The following is a 20,425-nucleotide window of genomic DNA, read 5'->3' on the forward strand; positions in this document are numbered from 1 at the left end:
CTGGCTTCTTCTGCTGAGCTTATTTTCAAAATGCATTGTTTCTGCAGAAATCAGTAGTTCCTTTTTGCTGCTGCTGATAGTTGAATATACTACCATTTGTTTTCAACTTTGGGCTGTTATGAATAACACTGCTATGAACATTTGTAAATGTGTTCTATCTCTTAGTAAAAACCTAGAAATAGAATTGCTGAATAGTAAGAGTAAATGTATGCTTTAGTTTTTAAGAAATGCTGAATATTTCCAAATGTTATCAGCATTGTTATTTGAAGTCTTTTAAATTGTAACCATTCTTTTGTATGTGTAGTAGTACTTCATTGTGGTTCTCTTTACAGCTCTCTGTTCACTAAAGGTAATGAGCATCTTTTTTTTTTTTTCAAACTGTATCCAGCTTTATTAAAGATACTTTTCATAAACAATCATGGTATTTCAGGCAGGACATGGGCGGACGATCGTTAACAGTATACAACAACTTTCAAACTCCCTTCTTCAATGGACTACCAAAATCAGAAAGCCACTATAAAACCCAATGAAGTCTTCATGTGATGCTCTGAACAGGGAAAGTTTAGAGTGAGGGTTGACAGTTCACATTTAGCATGTTGTTTAACAACTTTTCACAAGCCGACCCTGACTTTCAGGAAATGAAATGAAAATGGCAGAATTATCAATCCGAAGATCCACAAGCTAAAAAAAGGAACTCTTTTGAGGGACGCCATCTCAGTGGTGACACCGTAAAGTCCAGATTGCCTGACATACTGGGAACCATTTCATGGGATCAGGTTCCAACAGGTCTCTGGGTTTAAGGGAGTCAAGTCTATGTTGAAGGCAGAGAGGGAGAAGAGGACATAAAAAAATGAATTTTAGTTTTTCCACACCACTAAGGTGGCTCATGTGTGTCAACATCAAGGAATCCCTCCTCCTGGGAGCCAAGAGGAAGTTTCTCAAAACCAGAAGGGGAAGGTGTTTTTCCCTCTTGTTATCAATCTAGCTTCGGAGATATTCTATTAGTGACATATGCCCTTCCCCCAAAACAACAATGAAGTGTTCCGTGTGCTAACAACATAGCTTAAAAAAAAAAAGTAAAACAAAATTCTGCATTTTTATAAAACTTGATAAAAAATAGTATTTCAAACTGTACAGTCACCAGAAGTACACAGTTATCAAAAATGCACACACTTCACTTGGCATCTCCAGCACCTTCAGCTTTCTGTGCCTGGTCTGTTTTGGCATCTCCATTTTCTGCAGGGTTATTTCCATCCTTGCCAGCATCAGCTTTCCCCTTTTTCCCTTTGGGTACCTTCTCTCCCTTCTTTGCAGGGGCCTTTTTAGGCTTGGGCTCTGGCTTTGGAGGAGCAGGTTTAGCATATAACCTTGCAGATCTTCTCTGTGGCTCATCCTTCACCTTGGCTTTATCTCCTTTAGCATCCCCTTCGGCCTTTCTCTTGGGCATGATGGCGACGGCAGCGGGACGTAAGTGCTGGACGCGGGGATGCGGCGGCACGCGGGCTTTGGCTGGTCCAGGGGTCGTTCTCGCCTCTTCTTCTTCACACTGCTCCAATGAGCATCTTTTCATAGACTTTATTGCCCATATATTTTTCTGGGCAGTGTGTGTTAAAATCTTTTGTTCATGTTTTAATTGGGTTGTTTGCCCTTTTACTTTTGAACTGTAGGAGTTCTTTCTATATTCTGAATACAAGTCCTTTGTCAGATATATAGCTATATGTTTGTGACGATTTTTTGATAGTCTTTGGCTTACCTGTTCTTTTCATGTTGTCTTCTGGTTGGGCAGACATTTTAAATTTTGATGAAGTCAATTTCTTTTTTATGGTTATTGCTTTTGGTGTTTTTTGTAAGAATTATTTCCCTATCCTAAGGTTTGGAAGAGATACTCTATTTTCTCTAAAAGCTTAAGAGTTCTAGTTTTTTAGGACTCTGATCTGGTCTTAAATAGCTCAGCATATGGTCTGGCTTGGTGAATATTCCATGGGCTCCTGAAAAGAAAGTCTTTTATATGTTGGGTAAATGTCAGCTATGGTAGTGTTCAGATCTTCCGTGGGCTTAGTAAGAGGCCTGAGAGACAGGTGTGGTGATCTATGGCTATGTAACAAACCACCCCAAAACTGAGTAGCTTCACACAATTTATAAAATATTTTTTGGTCCTCAGAGTTTGTAACAAACCACCCTGATACTTAGTAACTTAAGATAATTTATTATCTGTTACGGTTCTGTAGTTTGGGGGTAAACTGGGAAGTTTTTTTGCTTGGAGTCTTGCATGTGATTGCAGTTAGATGTGGACTGTGGCCAAGGTCCACTGAAGACTCCCTTGGACTGGCCTTCCAACTGCATAGTACCTTAGAGGTTTATCAATGTGACAGTGTATGTCAGAATCTCCTCTTTATTTTTTATTTATTTATTTTTAAAATTTCCTTCCTTTTTAAAGCTGAAAAATACTCTCTTGTATATATGGATCCCATTTTGTTGATCTTTTTAGCTTCAATGGACATTTGAGTTGTTTCTGCCTTTCAGCTATTGTGAATAATGCTGCTTTGAACACAGGTTTACAAATACTTGTTGGAGTCCCTGTTTTCACTTCTTTGATGTATACCCAGATGTAGAATTGGTGGATCATATAGTCATTCTCTCTTTTAAGCATAAATGAATTTCAAAAATGTTCTTCCATTGTAATGTTTACAGCAATTTTTAAAAAATTCTTCAGTCCTGTTTAAAACCATAACTTAAATTCTTAGTGGTTTTTGTAATGCTTCATTGTATCAACATTTACTTCTTTTCTATATCATAGTTCCTTTTTTTTATCAAGAGATAGTAATAAAATACTAATGTGAACTGTTAATATGTGATTCAATGTTTCTACTAGTCATGTTTTATTCCTTGAAAAATTTTCTAGCTATTAATTTATTACAACCTGCTGCATTTTAATCTTGCTCAAGCTTGTCCCAGATACCAAAGAGTTTCTTATTTGTAAATTTTTTAAAAATTGAGGTGTAATTGACATACTGCGTTAGTGATCTGATATTTGTGTATATTGTGAAATGCTTATCACAATAAGTGAAGTTAATATCTGTCACTATACATGGTTACAATTTTTTTTCTTGTGATCTTACTTTAAGATCTATCCTTACCAACTTTTAAGTAGGCCATACAGTATTAACAGTAGTCACCATCCTGTGTATCCCTGTGACTTCCTGTGACTTAGTTTATAATTGGAACAGACTATTTTAAAATAACTTAAGTGTGAATGCATTCTAAGCTCTACATATTTACTACTTTTGCACATCTTATGTTTTTGATGTCACATTTTACATATTTTTCTTGTGTATCCTTTAATTATTGTAATCAGTTATTTTTACTACATTTATCTTCTAAGTGATTAATCTACTACCTTTACTATATATTTACCTATTCCAGTGAGATTTATACTTTCATATGTTGTTACTAATTAGCACCCTTTTCAGCTTAAAAAAGGTCCCTTAACATTCTTTGTAAGGCTGGTTTAGTGGTGATGAAGTCGCTTAGTTTTGCTTGTCTGAGAGACTCTCTTCTCTCTCCTCCAATTCTGAATGATGACTTTGTGACATAGAGTATTCTTGGCTGGAAGATTTTTCTTGCAGCACTTTGAATATACTATGCACTACCCTCTTTTATCCTGCAAGATTTCTGCTGAAAAATCTGCTGATAGTCTTATGGGAGTGCCTTTGTACACAAGTGGCTTCTATTTTGTTACTTTTAATATTCACTCCTTGTCTTTACCTTTTGATATTTTAATTAGAATGTGTCTTGATGTGGGCACATGTAACTTTTTGAGGTGATTGCCATACATTTTCACAACAACTGCACTATTTTGTATTTCTAGCACTGAAGGAGTCCATTTCTCCATATCCTGGCTATCACTGCTTATTTTGATCGTAGCCATCCTTGATGGGTTTGAAGTGGTCTCTTACTGCGTGCATGCTTTTTTTTTGGTGTGTGTGTGTGTGTGTGTGTTTTAAGATTTTCTTCATTTGAGAGGGAGGAGGAGGAGCAGGGGGGAGGGACAGAGGGAGGAGAAGCAGGACCCCTGCTGAGCAGAGAGCTCAGTGATGCAGGGCCCAATCTCAGGACCCCAGGATCATGACCTGAGCCACCCAGGTGCCCTCTTATTGTGGTTTTGATTTGCATTTCCCTAATAACTGGTGATGTTAAGCATCTTTTCATTTGCTTATTGGCCTTTTACACGTGGTCCTCTATTCAAGACCTTTGCCCATTTTTAGTGAAGTTTGTTGTTATAACAGTTCTTTATATATTCTGTATATCAGTCGTTATCATATTAGTGACTTTTAAGTATTTTTCCCATTCCACAGGTTATCTTTTCACTCTTGGGTAGTATCTTTGCAGAAAAGTTCTTAATTTTGACGAAGCCCAACTTATCTATTTTTTGTTTTGTTTTGGGTTTTTTTTTTTTTTTTGCCTGTGCCTTGGTGTTGTGTCCAAGAAATGATGGCCAGATCCAGTATCATGAAGCTTTTCCCATGTGTAGTCTTCTGAGGGTTTTATTGTTTTAGCTCTTAAATGTACATCTTTGAGCCTTTTTGAGTTAGTTTTGTATGTGGTGTAAAGTATGGGTCCAGCTTTAAGGCTGCTTCTCTTTTTATCAAATGGACACAAACTGGATTTGAATAGAAAGTGGAATTTGCTGGTTTATTAGAAATCTAGGGGATCCCTGGGTGGCGCAGCAGTTTTAGCACCTGCCTTTGGCCCAGGGCGCGATCCTGGAGACCCAGGATCGAATCCCACATCGGGCTCCCGGTGAATGGAGCCTGCTTCTCCCTCTGCCTATGTCTCTGCCTCTCTCTCTCTCTCTCTCTCTCTCTGTGACTATCATAAATAAATAAAAATTAAAAAAAAAAATCTAGTGAAAGCCTAGGATGTAGATGAGACACCCGTTTCTTACTATTGACTTTGCTGAATGTTAAAGGAATTCAGAGTAGTTGTGGTGAGGTTAGACATTTTAAGTAAACTGGGAAAATGAGTTGAGGGCTCTGGTGGATCCCTGGTCACTTGCACTAGACCGAATTAGAAAATTCCAGCATTTAGGAATATTCTCATTTGGATCACACACATGCTTTGGTTTTCTGAACATAGTAGCTATTGTGTATACATTCTTTTAAATCTATTCATTATAATTTTGACTGGACAGTGATGATAGCTGCATAATAAATTGAAATCTTACTGGAGTCTCTAGTTTTTCTAAGCACTTAATTCCTTTATAGAAGAAAAAAATGAATTGTACTTATTAGTAGTGAAAAATCTTAAGGGGAACATCAGTGAAATTTCATAGTAGTTGTATTTTTTCTCCTTTCTCAGGGGTTGAGGAATGATCTGAAAGCAGCTCTGGATAAGATTGACCAGCAGTACCTCAATGAGCTTGTGGGGGGTCAGGAACCCGGAGAGGAAGACACACAGAATGACTTGAAAGTTCATGAAGAAAACACCACAATTGAAGAGTTAGAGGTAATCTCTATACCCACCTGATCTCCTTACCCCATCACATCTTTCATTCCCTGGGGCAGATGCTTGAGTTCACCAGATGGTTCAGTTTAGAGCACACTACTGTGATCTGTGGGCATTACCAAGGCCTTTTTTTTAATTTCATGTTTTTACTTATTCACTCCCTTTTTCCTCATTCTTCACTCATACTACCTTCCATCCTTCCCTCAAAAGTAATTATTCTGGTATGTTTGTGCGTCCTTTTATTTGTTGGTGATCTTGTAAAACCAGTAGTATTTTGTATGCTTGTGTTGTTAATAGACATAAATGATATTATGAAATTCTTCTTTCTTTTGTTTTTTTAATTTTATGTTTCTTTTGTCTGCTTGGCACTGTATCTAAGATTCATCCTTGATGCTTTTTGTATATCTGAACGTGCGGTCTTAACTGGTACATAGCATTTCATACTTTGTGGCATGCACTGCCTTTTACTCTCTATTCCCTTGTAGTGAGAGCTGGGCTGCTCCCAGCTCCTTATTGCCACGCACAACTTTGTTATGAACAATCTTGTACGTAACCCCTGCGGACTCAGAAGCCGGATGGCTGATTTATATGTATGTGACTTGTCCAAGTACTGTTATGTTGCTCTCTAGACTGGCTGTACCAGTCTACATCCCTGTCAGCCGTGCATGTGTGCCTTTTATTCCCACATCACTGCCAACAGTTGGCAGTATCTTGCTTTCTCATTTTGCCAGTGTGTTGAACATGGAGTGATACATGTAATCATAATTAAAAAACAGTGTTGTACTGTCTAAATATCTACCTCAAGCACAAATTAATGGCTTAGTTGAAAGCTTCTTCTTAAGAAAACCTAAACTGTTACTGTTATTTTTCTGTTTCTTTTCATTCCTGGCTGCACTGTCCATGAGATCACAATTGTTTTAATTGTGCTCCTCCTCCCACCTCACCAGCACCTATATGTGGACCCTAAATTTGACAAAAATAGTGTGAGCAACCACTTCGGGGCTTTTATTTTTCCTTTTTTTTTTTTTTTTTTTTTTAAGGATTTTATTTACTTATTCATGAAAGATACAGAGAGAGTCAGAGACAGGAGAAGCAGACTCCATGCAAGGAGCCCGATAAGGGCCTCGATCTGTAACCCCAGGATCATGCTCTGAGTCGAAGGCAGATGCTCAACTGCTGAGCCACCCAGGCATCCCATGGGCTTTCGTTTTTCTTAAATAGCCTTATTGAGATACTCACTTATTTGACAACTTACCCATTTAAAATATACAATTCACTGGTTTTTAGTATATTTGCAGGTTGATGCTCATCATCATGACCTAATTCTAGGACAGTTTTTTTCTCTTGAAATCTATCCATTAGTTCCCTAAGCCTCTGTTTTTTGTCTTTTGATTCATAGAAGATAATTTCTCTAAATCTTGATGACCAATTGGTGTTTTCTTATTTTTTTTAACTTATCTGGAAATTCTTTAGGGTTTTTTAAAAACAGAAACTAGTATATGTAATAAATATTCGTGTTCAGAATGGTGTTGAGAGTATTCAGCTGTTGCTCTTTACTAATGAACGGAAGCATTGTTTTTCTGTAGGCATTGGGTGAGTCTTTAGGAAAAGGCGATGATCATAAAGACATGGACATCATTACGAAGTTCCTTAAGGTATGTGATCTCAGAGTGGGAAAGGAGGGAGACATTTGAGTTGGTTCAGAACTGGTCTTTAATTTTTGGATGATGTAAGGATTAAGGACAGGATAGGGAATCCCTCAATAAGCATGCTTTGTGCATATACATGGTTCATGGTATTGCTGTGGACTGGTATATAGAGGTTACTCAAAGGAAACATATATTTACTTCACTGTAGCACTTTAAAACTGACTTGTTAATGTAAACATACAGAGAAGAATCACAGCAGTGGAATAAACAAGGAATGTGGGGAGTTGAAAAAAATTTTTAAAAAACCCTCCAGGAGGGAGTGCAGTGAGAGGAGAGTGTTCCAGAAGCTTTTATGAATGGTGATGACAGCGAGGAGAGGAAGGAGGTAGGGAGACCTTGGCAGTGGAAAAATGCAGACACATCAGCAACCTTTCAGAGACTGTTCATTTGCAGTTCTACAGATAGCTGCAGGTTCCTGCTCTGGTGAGCTCAGTCCATCTTTCTCAGCATTTCTTGCTTTACTTGGTTAGGTAGAGTGTGTGCAAATGCCAGATTCATTTTAGCATTTACTCACAAACCATGTGTGTTCAGGCCAAGAGATTTAAATGTAAGAAGTGCTTTCTACTTATTAACAGTTTGAATACAGCATATTAGTCATCAGGATCCTCAGTCTCTTGAGGATATGGCATGGAATTAGATAGGCTTAGGAACTAATATGAACTAGAATTTCCTCTCGGAGTGACAGCCTGTCCTTTATAGAGGCTACTTGTAGGTAATGCCACTAGGGGGGTATATGCTCTGCCAACTTCCCTGTTTACCTACTGATAGAATCCGTGCTCTTGATGCCTTTAAACCCTAGGGGCACCAGGGTAGTTTTCCAGGGCAGGGCGGAGGGGTTTCTTTTTTTTTTTTTTTTTAAGATTTTATTTATTTATTCATGATAGAGAGAGAGAGAGAGAGGGGCAGAGACACAGGCAGAGGGAGAAGCAGGCTCCATGCACCGGGAGCCCGACGTGGGACTCGATCCCGGGTCTCCAGGATCGCGCCCTGGGCCAAAGGCAGGCGCCAAACCACTGCGCCACCCAGGGATCCCTATAGTTTCTTTATTTCTGTTCTTTGTTTTCCTTCTTTCTCCTTTAGTCTGGTGCTTTAATGGTAGTATTTAATTGAATTATCATCTCTACTACAAAAATTGAAAGTCCAAATAGAGGCATACCCCATTTTATAGTGCTTGGTTTTATTGTGCTTTGCAGATAATGAAGTTTTCTTTGGTGTTTTTTTGTTGTTTTGGGTTTTTTGTTTTGTTGTTGTTGTTTTTCAAATTGATGGTTTGTGGCCATCACCTGTTGAACAGGTGTATCAGCACTTTTTTCAATAGCATTTGTTCACTTTGTGTCTCTCTGTTAAGTTTTCGTGATTCTTGCAATATTTCAAACCTTTTCATTATTACTGTGTTTGTGATGGTGAATTGTGATCACAGATTAGGACATGAAAACTCAGATGATGATGAACATGTTTTAGCAATCAAGTATTTTTTTAAGGGGAAGAGGGAGAGGAGGAGAGAGAATCTCAAGCAGGGGTTCCATGCCCAGCGCAGAGCTTGACACAGGGGCCTTCTCTCGTGACCCTGAGGTCGTGACCTGAGCTGAAATCCAGAGTCAGATGCTTAACTGACTGAGCTACCCAGGCAGGTGTTCCAACATAAAAGTATTTTTCAATTAACGTACATATATTGGTTTGTTGTGTTTTTTTTTTTTTTTGTTTTTAGACATAAAGCTATCATATACTTAATAGACTATATTATAGTATAAACATAACTTTAAATGCATTAGTAAACTAGAAAATTCATTTGATTCACTTTATTATGATACTTCATTAACACAGTGGTCTAGAACCAATCCTGTGGTATCTATGGGGTATGCCCCATATGTATTATAACAAATATGGTATTACAGTGAATAAATCTGGGTGGGTTGAATTTTAGTAGAAATACGAGTAAAAGTTTATTTCTGTTGAAAAATTACCTTTGGAATTTGATAGTTTTTGTTACGGGGAAATTGATTATCTTTGAGCTAGGAATATGTGTATATTCTACATATCTATGTAGAATAGGGAAGTTTGTGACTTGCCAAAGGCACTAAAAAACATACATGACAAAATAAGCAGGAATTGTTCATTAGTTAAATATTGATATTTTAATTAGAAAAAGAAATTTATTCTGAAGATAATATATTGTTCAGTATGTTAGAGAACTTTTAAACTTTTTGAACCACTGGGGGGCACTGTCGTCTAAATTTACCCATTCTTTCAACAGTTCCTCCTGGGTGTTTGGGCTAAAGAGTTGAATGCCAGAGAAGATTATGTGAAGCGCAGTGTACAGGGCAAACTGAACAGTGCTACTCAAAAACAGACTGAATCCTATCTCAGACCTCTTTTCAGAAAGCTACGGAAAAGGGTAAGTTTCCTTGAAAAATGCTTTTATTTAACTGAGTTTTTGAAAAACAGAGTATAAAAAATTAGAATAAATGCAGTCTGTAACCATACACAGCTTTCAAAAATATTTTTTTTTATTTTCCAGAATCTTCCTGCTGATATTAAAGAATCCATAACAGATATTATTAAATTCATGTTGCAGAGAGAATATGTGAAGGTACATTACCATGCTGTCCATCAGTATCACGATTATGAGATTATCTAGGTTGTGGTATATAATATGTTCATTTGATGTGGAAGTATTTTACACAGGAGCTTTAAAAATAAATGTGAAATGAATTAGTAAAAAAAAACAAACAAAAAAAACAAAAAACCTCAAACCTTTTATTTTCTAAATCATTGACAGCTTCATTATTAAGGCATTGAGAATAAACTTTCCTGACCACATTGGTTTTTTTAGTCATTTTTAAGGTAGGTGTAAAGATCTTCAGAGCATGAACTGGATATTGGCAATGTTCATTTCATGAATGGGATTGGATTTCAAAGATTGTTCAAGATTATGGCTTGGAACAAATTTTCCCATAGAAACAATGTTATGTAGATTAGTTTCCCAGGCCAGTTATAAAAGCCTACTTAATCCGTAATATAGCTAAACTATTGTACTAACGATACAATGGAATTTCACCACCCTTTATGCTTGTATGAGAAAATGTTCCAAGTAAGGTTGCCAGAATTTATCTCTCCTATTTCAGAACAGCAACAACAGCAGACCCCCTTGTTAGGGAAGACTTTTCCCTTTGCCTTTGGTGTCTTTAGTCCTGAATGGGCTCTAGGAGGTTGCAGCAGTGGGACGAGCTCCCGTGTCCCAGCACTCCTGGGTAGAGTTCAGAAAGGGGAGTGGAAGGCTGTCAGTTTGGTGCAGGGGAATGTAAAGAGAATGGCCTGCTGTACCAGTAGTGGGGCTTGGAAATGTGCCTGTGCGTCTGGCCCGTAAGCAGAGTCTGAAGAGGGAAGCTTCTAGTAGTAGTGGCTCTCAAGAGTATAGGACTAAGGAGCTGCAGTGCAGCTGTTCCACTGACCCTTCCAGAACAGTATATGGGGCTCTGCCAGAAAAGCAGGAGTGCCAGTGCTTATCCCTGTGCTCCTTTGAGTATCTGTACTTAAACAGAGGGTTAGCTGGCATTCCTGGGTTGACGGGAGCCTTGTGCTAATGAGGCTCAAGTAGTGATTTTACTTCCTCTGAGATCTAGTTAGCTTTGTCAGAGGAAATGTTTTTGTTTTACGCCATAAATTTTATTCTTGGGTAGTTTCTATTAGTTGCATGGTAACTTAGGAAAGACAGTTGCCTTGGAATAGGTAGATATGGTCACCATCTCACTGCAGAAAGATCAAGTCACTTGTCTACTAGCCAGCATGCCTTCCCTTTTGTTACTCTTTGCATTTTCATATTTGAGAAGCAAGTGAGTTTATTTTGTGTAAACTGCAGAAGAACCAAGAGACTTTAATAACCTATTTGGATAGCTTTCTCGAAAGATGTTTGGGGAAACTAAATATTGGAAATTTTATCAGTTAATATCCAGTGTTAAAATTGACACAAATCAGAATCTGTTATAAAAGTGTGTAATGTGCTCTTTTAAAATTAAGCTTTATAAAACCGAAGAGAGCAAATTCAAATTTGTCTTCAGGGTAGAAAATGATCTTCCAGGTAGCCTATTTGTAGTCCCTGATTTTTAAAATCAACTCTACATATCAATCACATAGGAATTTGATTTTTGAAATTAAAATCTCAAGACCTGACTGTATGAGCCTCTCCAAAGCTCTAGGGGTCTTTCAGAATTTACTTGAGTTCTCTTTTATTCTCCTTCTTTTCCCCTCATAGGTAGCCAGGGTTGGTTTAGAAAGAGAGCCATTTGTCTTGATTGGTTTCTGTTTTTTTACGTTTTGCAGCTTTTATTTTAAGGTTCTTGGCAGGTGAGGGGGGTAGAGGGGCCAAAGTGAAACGATCTCATCCTGTAACTATTCGACTCGAGGGTTAGTATTTAATCTCTGTTTACACATCTGCTGTGGACCCGGTGTGATAGTCCCAGCTCACAGAGCCCCTACTGCTTTCAGAGGCCTGCACTGCCGTGCGGGCAGTGGGTTTAGTCGGCAGTGGGTTTAGTCGCAGGTTGGATCGTGAAAAACCAGTTGGCCTCCATCTTGTACTTGTGACCACCTGTGGAGAAGACTGGGTCTAAAGGACACTGAACTAGAGTTTTTTTGTCAGTGCATCAGATTACCTACCTGGTAATTCCAGATCTGAAATGCATTAATTTCCAGCGCACAAAGGCTGCAAAGGAATGTTTGTCTTTTTACTCACAGGATTAGCTTTGGTTTCTGGTTTTCCACGTACATTTGTGGTCTGGGGCAGGGCAGTCTATCACCTCGTTATTTTAATTTCTTTTGTTTGATTAATGGGAATGGTAATACTTTCAACATGCTCAAGAGATGGATGAAAATTATGTCACAAAGCGCTGTGAAATATTTTACAAATTGGGACCAACCCAGTATTTTTTGCTTTTCTGATCTCCTGAACTTTCTTTTTTTAGGCTAATGATGCTTATCTTCAGATGGCCATTGGAAATGCCCCTTGGCCCATAGGTGTCACCATGGTTGGTATCCATGCCAGAACTGGTAGAGAAAAGATTTTTTCTAAGCATGTTGCACATGTTTTAAATGATGAAACACAGCGGAAATATATTCAGGTAAGCAACTGGGAGGGAAAGAAATTGCTCTGGAGGTTAACATTATACAAATCCCAAAGTGTCAATTTTGAGAGCAGAAGAATTAGAGCAAATTGGATATAGTATGCTAGGACACAAGTCCACTTTTTGTAAGCATGACTTCACGGAATTAAATAGAAACCTTGTAGTTTCATACATGTCACCAGACGGGGTGAGGTATTGTGCTTTAATTACTTTAGCATTGAAATAATGCTATTTCAGTTGGCTTTGGGAGTTTAGTGAAGAAGGACAAATTTAGACCATTGAGTAGTAAGTCTCATTTTGTTACTTTCCAGATAGATTTATTTAACATCTACTGGGCTAAAAAGAAGGTATGAATAATAAAAACCTGGCTTTAATCAACTGTTAATTAAACACTGTTAATTGTTTTTCAATAACATTTAATGACCCTTAAGGAAGGTCCAAAGATTTGGTTAATAGTTTATTTTCTTACTGTCCTTAGTGCCTTGCATAAACTCATTTGCATTGTTGTTGGGTAAAACTTTTCTCCTTAGTGGGGTGAAAAAAGTCAACTGTTATCCCACTCTTGCCAAATTGTCAAAAATCCCAGACTGTGTCTGTATAATGACTTGTGCCGGATGTTAATTCTAAAGTTTGAAGATGATACTTAGGAAGTTTACTTAAAATGTAAAATTTGCTTAAAACGCATAACATGCTTTCAGATTTTGTGCCAGAGAACAATTATTACCATATTCATGAATTATCTTGTTATGCGATTTCAATTCCAAGTGCTGAAGATTAACTTGTGTGTCATGCTTTATGCCTTATTCATATATATTAACATTTTCAAATAGGAGTTCAACTTGACTCCCTAATATGAATTGTAGAACTTACAGAGTTCAAATATACTTGTTGAGATTCAAAGGCCTTTCCATTTTTTAATAACCACCAGTGACTGTATTGGAGGCAAAAAGCTTTTATTTCGGTGGGGGGAGGGGAAAGTCGTTTGGTGTTAACAATAGAAAACGGTTTCCGGTGATTAAATTTGCTTTTTTATATGTATAAATTGTTTTAAAGACAGCTTTTTGTTTTGCAACAATGGCATGATTCCCACTTCCCCACAAACTTATTTTCTTCTCAAAAATATATCTAGCATTTTTAAAGATTTCTGGTTTACTTTTGGAAGCTATAGAATGACCTGCTCTTCTTCCATTGGTCTTCCTTTTTAATTGTTACCTTCCCATTAAAAAAAATAAGTGAATCCTCCTTTTTTCCCTAAGATGATTAGGGAAAATTGGTAAATATACTGTACGTTAGAAGGATGTTTGACTTAAGCCCAATAATTTTCTTGTGGACAGATGTTCATATGATAATACAGTCAGGTGGATTCATAGCTGGTTGAGTGCGGGATGCCACAGAGTACTGAATAATGGGTCCATGTCTATCTGGGTGGATGCTAGTGAGATGTCATGGGGTTCTTAGTCACCTCAATGCTGTCCTGTTAAACATTTTAATGACTAATTTGGTTGACTGTATGGAGAGGTTTATCACATTTACAGACAACAAGGGTAGGGTGTGTGTTAAGGTAGAAAAGACACTGGCATTCTAGAAGTTCTTGGCTGAAAGAAAAAAGATTCTAAAAAAAATATTTAGCAAGGATGAAAGGAAAAATTGAATCCAGTGGCCCTGTTGCTTGAGTATATAGTCTCAGCAATGCATATATGAGGAAGGATTAGGGAATTGAGTGGGCTATATGTGCAATAAAATTAATAGTATAATATGGCCGCTACAGGGTCTAATGAAAGCTTATGCTACATTATTAGACATCATAAATTTAGTGTAGGTTCCACAAGGTATAAGAACATAGTTCAGTGTTAGATACTCAGAATCTAGAACAGTACCTTAGTTAGTGGTGGGTGCTCAATAAATATTTGCTGATTGAATATTGTATAGGACAAGAAATGTGAAAATCTTATTCTTTCTGTCATCCTTGAAAGAAAGGATACTTTTGGTGGGGATCTGAGCAAGAGAGCTCTGGATAAGGGTGGAACTTTCTGGCAGAAACCAGCCAACTTTCTGGCAGAAGAACCAACTAAGGTATAGGAAGGCAGACGCTTTTTTTTTTTCCTCTAAGATTTTATTTATCCATTCATGAGACACACACACACACACACACAGACACAGGCAGAGGGAGAAGCAGGCTCCATGCAGGGAGCCCGATGGGGGACTCGATTCCAGGTTTCCAGGATCAGGGCTTGGGCCAGAGGCGGCACTAAACCACTGAGCCACCTGTGCTGCCCAGGAAGACACATTTTTAATCAGTGCAAGGAAACAATAGTTTTCTTTTTATTAAATGTTTATTTTTGGAATACAGATAGACTTACGAGAGGTTGCAAAAATAGGACAAAGAAGCTTTTTAACAGAAGTGCCCTGAGACCGGAGTAGGGGCGCTGGGAAGATATGAGGGAGCTCCCCAGCACTTGATATTTGCAAGCATCAGCTTAACTGTTGCCCTTTTTGGTCCTTGGGTAGCTTTCATTCTGCTCTGCTGTTTTCCTTTGCAGCCATTGATTAAACTTAAGGTTGTAAACTCACATGCCCATGACTATCAGTAGTGAGTGAGCTGAGCGTTAAGGAAACCCGACCCTCTGTGTTTTATTTTCCTGATTTTCATATTGGCCAAATTGAAGCAGTATTTCATTTTGTCTCAACTCTGTCATAATGGGACAGTGCAGGCTAGTGTGAAATGTCAGCTGATGTTTACCCTCAGTGGTGCCCGAGTCACTTCAGCTTGTTGTTCCCTTGGAGGAATATCTATCAGTGTTGCTCGATTTTCACTTTTGTAATACGCCAAAAATTTTAATTTTTTCTAAAAAATTGTATGCTTTTATTTTTAAAATAAGAGACACCAAATTAAATTAGCATTGTGTAAGAACAAATAAAATGCTGATTTTTTATGTTTTAAAATAAACCTATGGCTCTCAGCAGCTCAAGGCCAAAGAACACTGCCACTTCCATGTGAGAGTTTTATGAAATTCTTGGTGGTGGTGGATGGAGTAATTTGCCTTAGCAGTTTTGTCTTTTGAGTCTCCTCCTGTTACTTTAGGTGAGGTGGATTTGGACTAATCTTTATTTTATTTACTTATTTATTTAAAAGATTTTATTTATGTGACAGTGTGCACATACACAGGTAGACAAGAGCAGTAGACAGAGAGAAAGGGAGGAGACTCCTTGCTGAGCAAGGAGCTTGATGTGGGACTTTGTCCCAGCATCCCAGGATTGTGACCTGAGCCGAAGGCAGACAGTTGACCTACTGAGCCACCCAGGCTGCCTCTGGACTACTCATTAAAAAGAAACACTTTAAATATATTATTTGAAGTTGGAGTCAGGGGTTGACAAACTTTGTCTTAAAGGATCACGTAGAAAATACTTTGCGTTTCCCGGTGTCTGTTGCACGTCCTAGGCCCTGCAGCTGTAGTGTCGGAGCAGCTGGTGGCTGCGATCCAGGCAAACTCCACTTAGGCAGGAGGCCGGTGCCCATGGACCCGTTTGCTGACCCCTGGTAACCACCTACCCCACACATCTACCTCAAGATACTTGCTGAATAGGTAATTGTGGAAGTCCTTCACTAGGGTAACTATTTCTTTTTAAATGGCGATACCATAAACCTCAACAGTGTGCAAGGTGTACTAATCTTAATTGTACAACTCCGTGATTCTCCATATGCATCAGAATTTATCAAGATGGAAAACAACATCTAGATACAGAACATTTCTGGTGGCACCTCACAAGTTTGTTTATGCCTCTTCTTGGCCCAAGTCCTCTTGCCATCAAAAGTAACCACTCTTCTGACTTGTATAACTATAGGTTAATTTTACCTATTTTTGGACATCATTTAATGGAATCTTGGATGTATGGAATAATTCTTTATTTAGAAATCCTGAAAAAAAAAAAAAAAGAAAGAAATCCTGGTGAGGGGATGCCTGGGTGGTTCAGAGGTTGAGCATTTGCCTTTGGCTCAGGGTGTGATCCCGCAGTCCTGAGATCCAGTCCCACATAGGGCTCCTTGCATGGAGCTTGCTTCTCTCTCTGCCTCTACCTCTCTCTCTGTCTCTCATGAATAAACACATAGTCTTTAAAAAAAAAATCTAAAAATTAAAAAAAAACCTAGTGAGAAATATCTGTGTTAGGAAATATGGTCAAAAACAATTCAAGGGGCTTTTTTTTTTTATTTGTACCATGATTTCATCTTGGGGTTTTATGCAAACCTCTGTAGAATTTAAACTGAGAAAGTTGTTTGAACTGTTCTCTTGCTCACAAAAATTAAAACACACCGCAGGGAGAGTTTTTGTACCATGCAGATCAAAGGAGAGTTGTATAGTTTATCAGCTAGCCTCAAATCTGGGGTCAGATTTAAATTGGTATTAGTAACTTGAAGAACTTTGTTCTGCCAAATGCAGATGTAACCTTTGGCCCACATTTGGGTAAAGCTGCTTCTATACAGATTATAGGAAGCTCTTGGTTATTGAGAGACTTTATAATTCAGTCATTTAAAGACATGTACTGAAAAGGTTCACCTCTTGGGCGTTCTTTACTTGTCCTTAAAGACGAGAAGGAAGAAAAGCTGAAATGGACATCAAGTGGCTGTTTGCTCTGCAGGTCTCCTTCTGCACCTTGTTCTCTGGCTTTTATGCACAACTTTGACAGGCTTCCTTGCTTTTTGGCTTTGGATTGGAGTAGGCAGTTTGAAGGACAGGAAGACGTTTTGTAGGTGGGAGAAAAACAGATTTGGGGTGTTTATTTCCCTGGCCTTCTCCCTATGGAGTCCCTAGGGCACCTTCTACCTGAGTCCTGTAGCTTCTCTCAGGGGGCCATCTGCATACAGTTACCTTTTCTGGGCACCTGGAACCACTCCCCCTTCCTTGCCTGCTTCAGAGCAGGCTGGTTACCACTTCCCAGTATTGCAAGCCCTGGGGTACTGTACTGTCTCTTCTTGGTCCCGAGTCTTGCCCATGCCCTTGTAAAGTTCTTGGAATTGCTACCATCAAGTTTGTGTGTGTTCTTTGTTTCCTGCTGATAACATCCCTGATACATCTAGATTAATTAATATGTGTTCTGTGTTACAATACAGGTTTCTTTGGGGATTAGATGATTAAGGAGTAATACTCATTTGTAATAATTTTTCTTAAAGTTGTAACATTCTAAAAGGCAAATGTTGTTTTCAATAATATAAGTTAGTAAATTCCCTAGTAAAGACATCATCCCAGCATTTTCTGTCAGTTATTTCAATCCGTATTTCAGGTTTTGGCATATATACTAGCATTTGCCAAACTTATTTGTTCACGGAACATTTATAAATGTATAATATACCAATGTATTGCCCCAGATGGTAAAACAGACACTTTAATCACTGCACTGAGTGGTCACAACTTGATCCATACGTTGAGTATACAATCATGGTTAGCTTGTAAACATTCTCTAAGCACCAAATTATATGTCACACATGTGGGTCATGTTGCTTCATGCTGCCTCCTGGTATTCTTGGCTATGATCGACCAGTTCTTAAAGGCAGGTTATTGCGTGGTAGCATACTGTTTGCCTATTTAATACATTCTACTGTATTAAACGTTTAGAGAAAAATACCACTAGCATTTATCTATCACATACATCACCTTTTAATACCCTAGAAATCCAGTGTTCAGTGGAAACACATTTTGGGGCATGCTGGTGTAAGCAGTGCATGCTTCTTTCTCAGCTGGCATCGTAACTGATAACAGACATTTAACTTGGGTACTCAGTCTTCTGTTTTTCAACTATATGCTTGAGAAAAACAGATCACCCTACACTGGGAAAGCCTGCTAATCAAATAAAGGGACTCTTCCCCCAAATTGGTCATTTAGTATAAATTTTTACTAACTTAGCAAGCAGGCAAGTGCTGTTTTCAAAGTGGAATTCTCACTTGTGATTGTACTTTATTTGCTGTGAAACGATGAGCCTGTGAGCTAGAAATATGTTCTCTTAAAGAAGCATTCAGACAAGTGAAAAAATGAGTGCAGCTCTGCTTCTTGCTGTAAACCATAAAGGCAGACTGAGTTAGTCCCAAGTTATCAGTTTTGTTTAAGTTTCCATTAAGTTTTGCAGATACTGAGAATTTTTATACTTTTGATACTTGCAGTGGGACTTTTCATCATCCCAAGTAGTGAGATCCAGATGAGTTATTTAAAAGGTAGAATGAGTTATTTAGATGAATGCAATTTTAATTCTTGTGTGAAAAGAATTCCTTTAGACAGTTTTTGAAGCATTGGCCTTTTTCTGCCTAACTGTGTGTTAGTTGAAATTGTAGAAATTAACTTTTCACTCTTAAATGTGTGTTTTTTGAATGTCTTGTTTCAGGTCAAATGAGTATTCCTTCAGTCCGAAGTCAGGGTTAAATTTTAACTTATGTGTCTCATGTTAATTCATTCCTTTTCTAGACCTTTGGCAGCTCATGGACAGAATTTTAAATGGCTAGGTAGAAAATGGCACTCAGCTAATCTCTTACTCTTCACACTCTTGGACTGTGTCACTAGATGGATCTGTTCCATTTTCAAGACTTTGTTCTTACAGTGTAGACTAGTGACAGGTACAGAAATAATGTGATGCAATGTCTTTATACCTCAGTACAGAGATTACTTACGCACAACAAAATCATCCTCAAGTCCTGGTAACTAATGTGAGTTTATAAAAGAAAAGGCAAGTCTAGCTAAAGAATTGTGATTGTGGTTTGGTTTGGTTTTAAAAAGTTACTGTTTTCTGCAATAATAAATAAAATGCTAATTTTTAAATAAATACTGCTTTTTAAAAAAAATTATGTATTCATGAGAGACAGAAAGAGAGAGAGGCAGAGACATAGGCAGAGGGAGAAGCAGGCTCCTCACAGGAGCCCAATGTGGACTCGATCCTGGGATCTGAGACCTGAGCTGAAGGCAGCTGCCCAACCACTGAGCCACCCAGGTGTCCTAAAAATGCTAATTTTTTAGTGGATGCAGGTTGATGTAGTGGTTCATTGATTTATCTGGGTATAAGCAACTTTCATTATGCTGAATTTGTATCCTGTATCACGTGCTATAATATACCAAACTATCTGTATTTGATATTTTGATACTCTACTAGCATATTCTGTAATGCTTTCAATTAGATTTTTGGAAAATTATGGTGAAATACACATAAAATTTACCTTGTTCATCATTTTTAAGTGTACCATTCATCAGTGAACCTTTTATTTAAGTGCAGATATTTTCCTTGAAACATACTCATTAAAAATAATCAGTTTATGGGACGCCTGGGTGGCTCAACGGTTGAGCATCTGCCTTGGCTCAGGGCGTGATCCTGGAGTTCCAGGACCGAGTCCCACATTGGGCTCCCTGCATGGAGCCTGCTTCTCCCTCTGCCTGTGTCTCTGCCTCTCTCTCTGTGTCTCTCATGAATAAATAAATAAATCTTTAAAAAAGAATCAGTTTGGTTAACTTTGTGTGGGGAGGAGTCATTAAGGAGCCATTAATGTAAACTGTGTAGAATTTGGAAGAATCTAGATGTGGGGCTCCTGGGCACTTCTAAAAGGCCAGACTGGGGCTGATAACAAGGGAGTGGTTGAGAATTAGGATAAGTAGGCCAGAAGTTCCTTCTCCCTTTCCCAAGTGGGCCCTCTTGTCCTCCTACTCTAGCAGAAAGCTGACTTCCTAAGGGATTTGTCCTGTTCAGGAAGGGTGACCTGCCCTAGTAAAACAGGATATTTAATTGAGAGTCTGTGTATTGACAAATGAGACCTGTAGTTCCTGTTCTCCCCTGGTTCCTCTGATGTTGGAAGCTGGGCTTTTACCTTTCCACTCAAGAATTCAGAGGATTCAGGGACGCCTGGGTCAGTGGTTGAGTGCCTGCATTCAGCCCAGGATCAATTCCCGCATCTGGCTGTCTGCGTGGTGCCTGCTTCTCTCTCTGCTTGTGTCTCTGCTTCTCTCTCCTCCCTCTCTCTCTCTCTCTCTCTCTCATGAATAAATAAAATCTTTAAAACAAAACAAAACAGGATTCTTCTCTGTGAACTGACTCCAGAGAAAGGATCCACAGTTACTAACATTC

The 20,425-nt window shown here is 38.4% G+C and overlaps 2 protein-coding genes across 6 annotated transcripts in view; one reads left to right on the plus strand and one right to left on the minus strand.

Moving 5' to 3' along the window:
- Positions 1 to 20,425, plus strand: part of PRPF18 (pre-mRNA processing factor 18) — a 57,838-nt gene that overhangs the window by 26,112 nt on the left and 11,301 nt on the right. For all 5 annotated transcript variants that reach the window (XR_008665270.1, XM_055331826.1, XM_055331827.1 and 2 more), the window contains 5 exons: positions 5,359 to 5,505; positions 7,092 to 7,160; positions 9,469 to 9,609; positions 9,733 to 9,804; positions 12,176 to 12,331. Coding sequence is in view for 4 of the 5 variants with exons in the window: in XM_055331826.1 (XP_055187801.1) it covers positions 5,359 to 5,505; positions 7,092 to 7,160; positions 9,469 to 9,609; positions 9,733 to 9,804; positions 12,176 to 12,331 (585 nt within the window). In the remaining variant the exon portion in view is untranslated. The remainder of the gene's footprint in view (positions 1 to 5,358; positions 5,506 to 7,091; positions 7,161 to 9,468; positions 9,610 to 9,732; positions 9,805 to 12,175; positions 12,332 to 20,425) is intronic.
- Positions 1,078 to 1,472, minus strand: LOC129513638 (non-histone chromosomal protein HMG-17-like). Its single transcript, XM_055331831.1, has one exon. The coding sequence runs from the start codon at positions 1,445 to 1,447 to the stop codon at positions 1,175 to 1,177; it is 273 nt and encodes a 90-aa protein (XP_055187806.1). The 5' UTR covers positions 1,448 to 1,472; the 3' UTR covers positions 1,078 to 1,174.

Source organism: Nyctereutes procyonoides, unplaced genomic scaffold (assembly GCF_905146905.1).
Source record: "Nyctereutes procyonoides isolate TBG_1078 unplaced genomic scaffold, NYPRO_anot_genome, whole genome shotgun sequence".
Lineage (NCBI taxonomy): Eukaryota > Metazoa > Chordata > Mammalia > Carnivora > Canidae > Nyctereutes > Nyctereutes procyonoides.

Bases quoted from the DNA above. Each gene is read 5' to 3' on its own strand.
- LOC129513638 (XM_055331831.1), bottom strand. From the start codon at position 1,447: ATGCCCAAGAGAAAGGCCGAAGGGGATGCTAAAGGAGATAAAGCCAAG.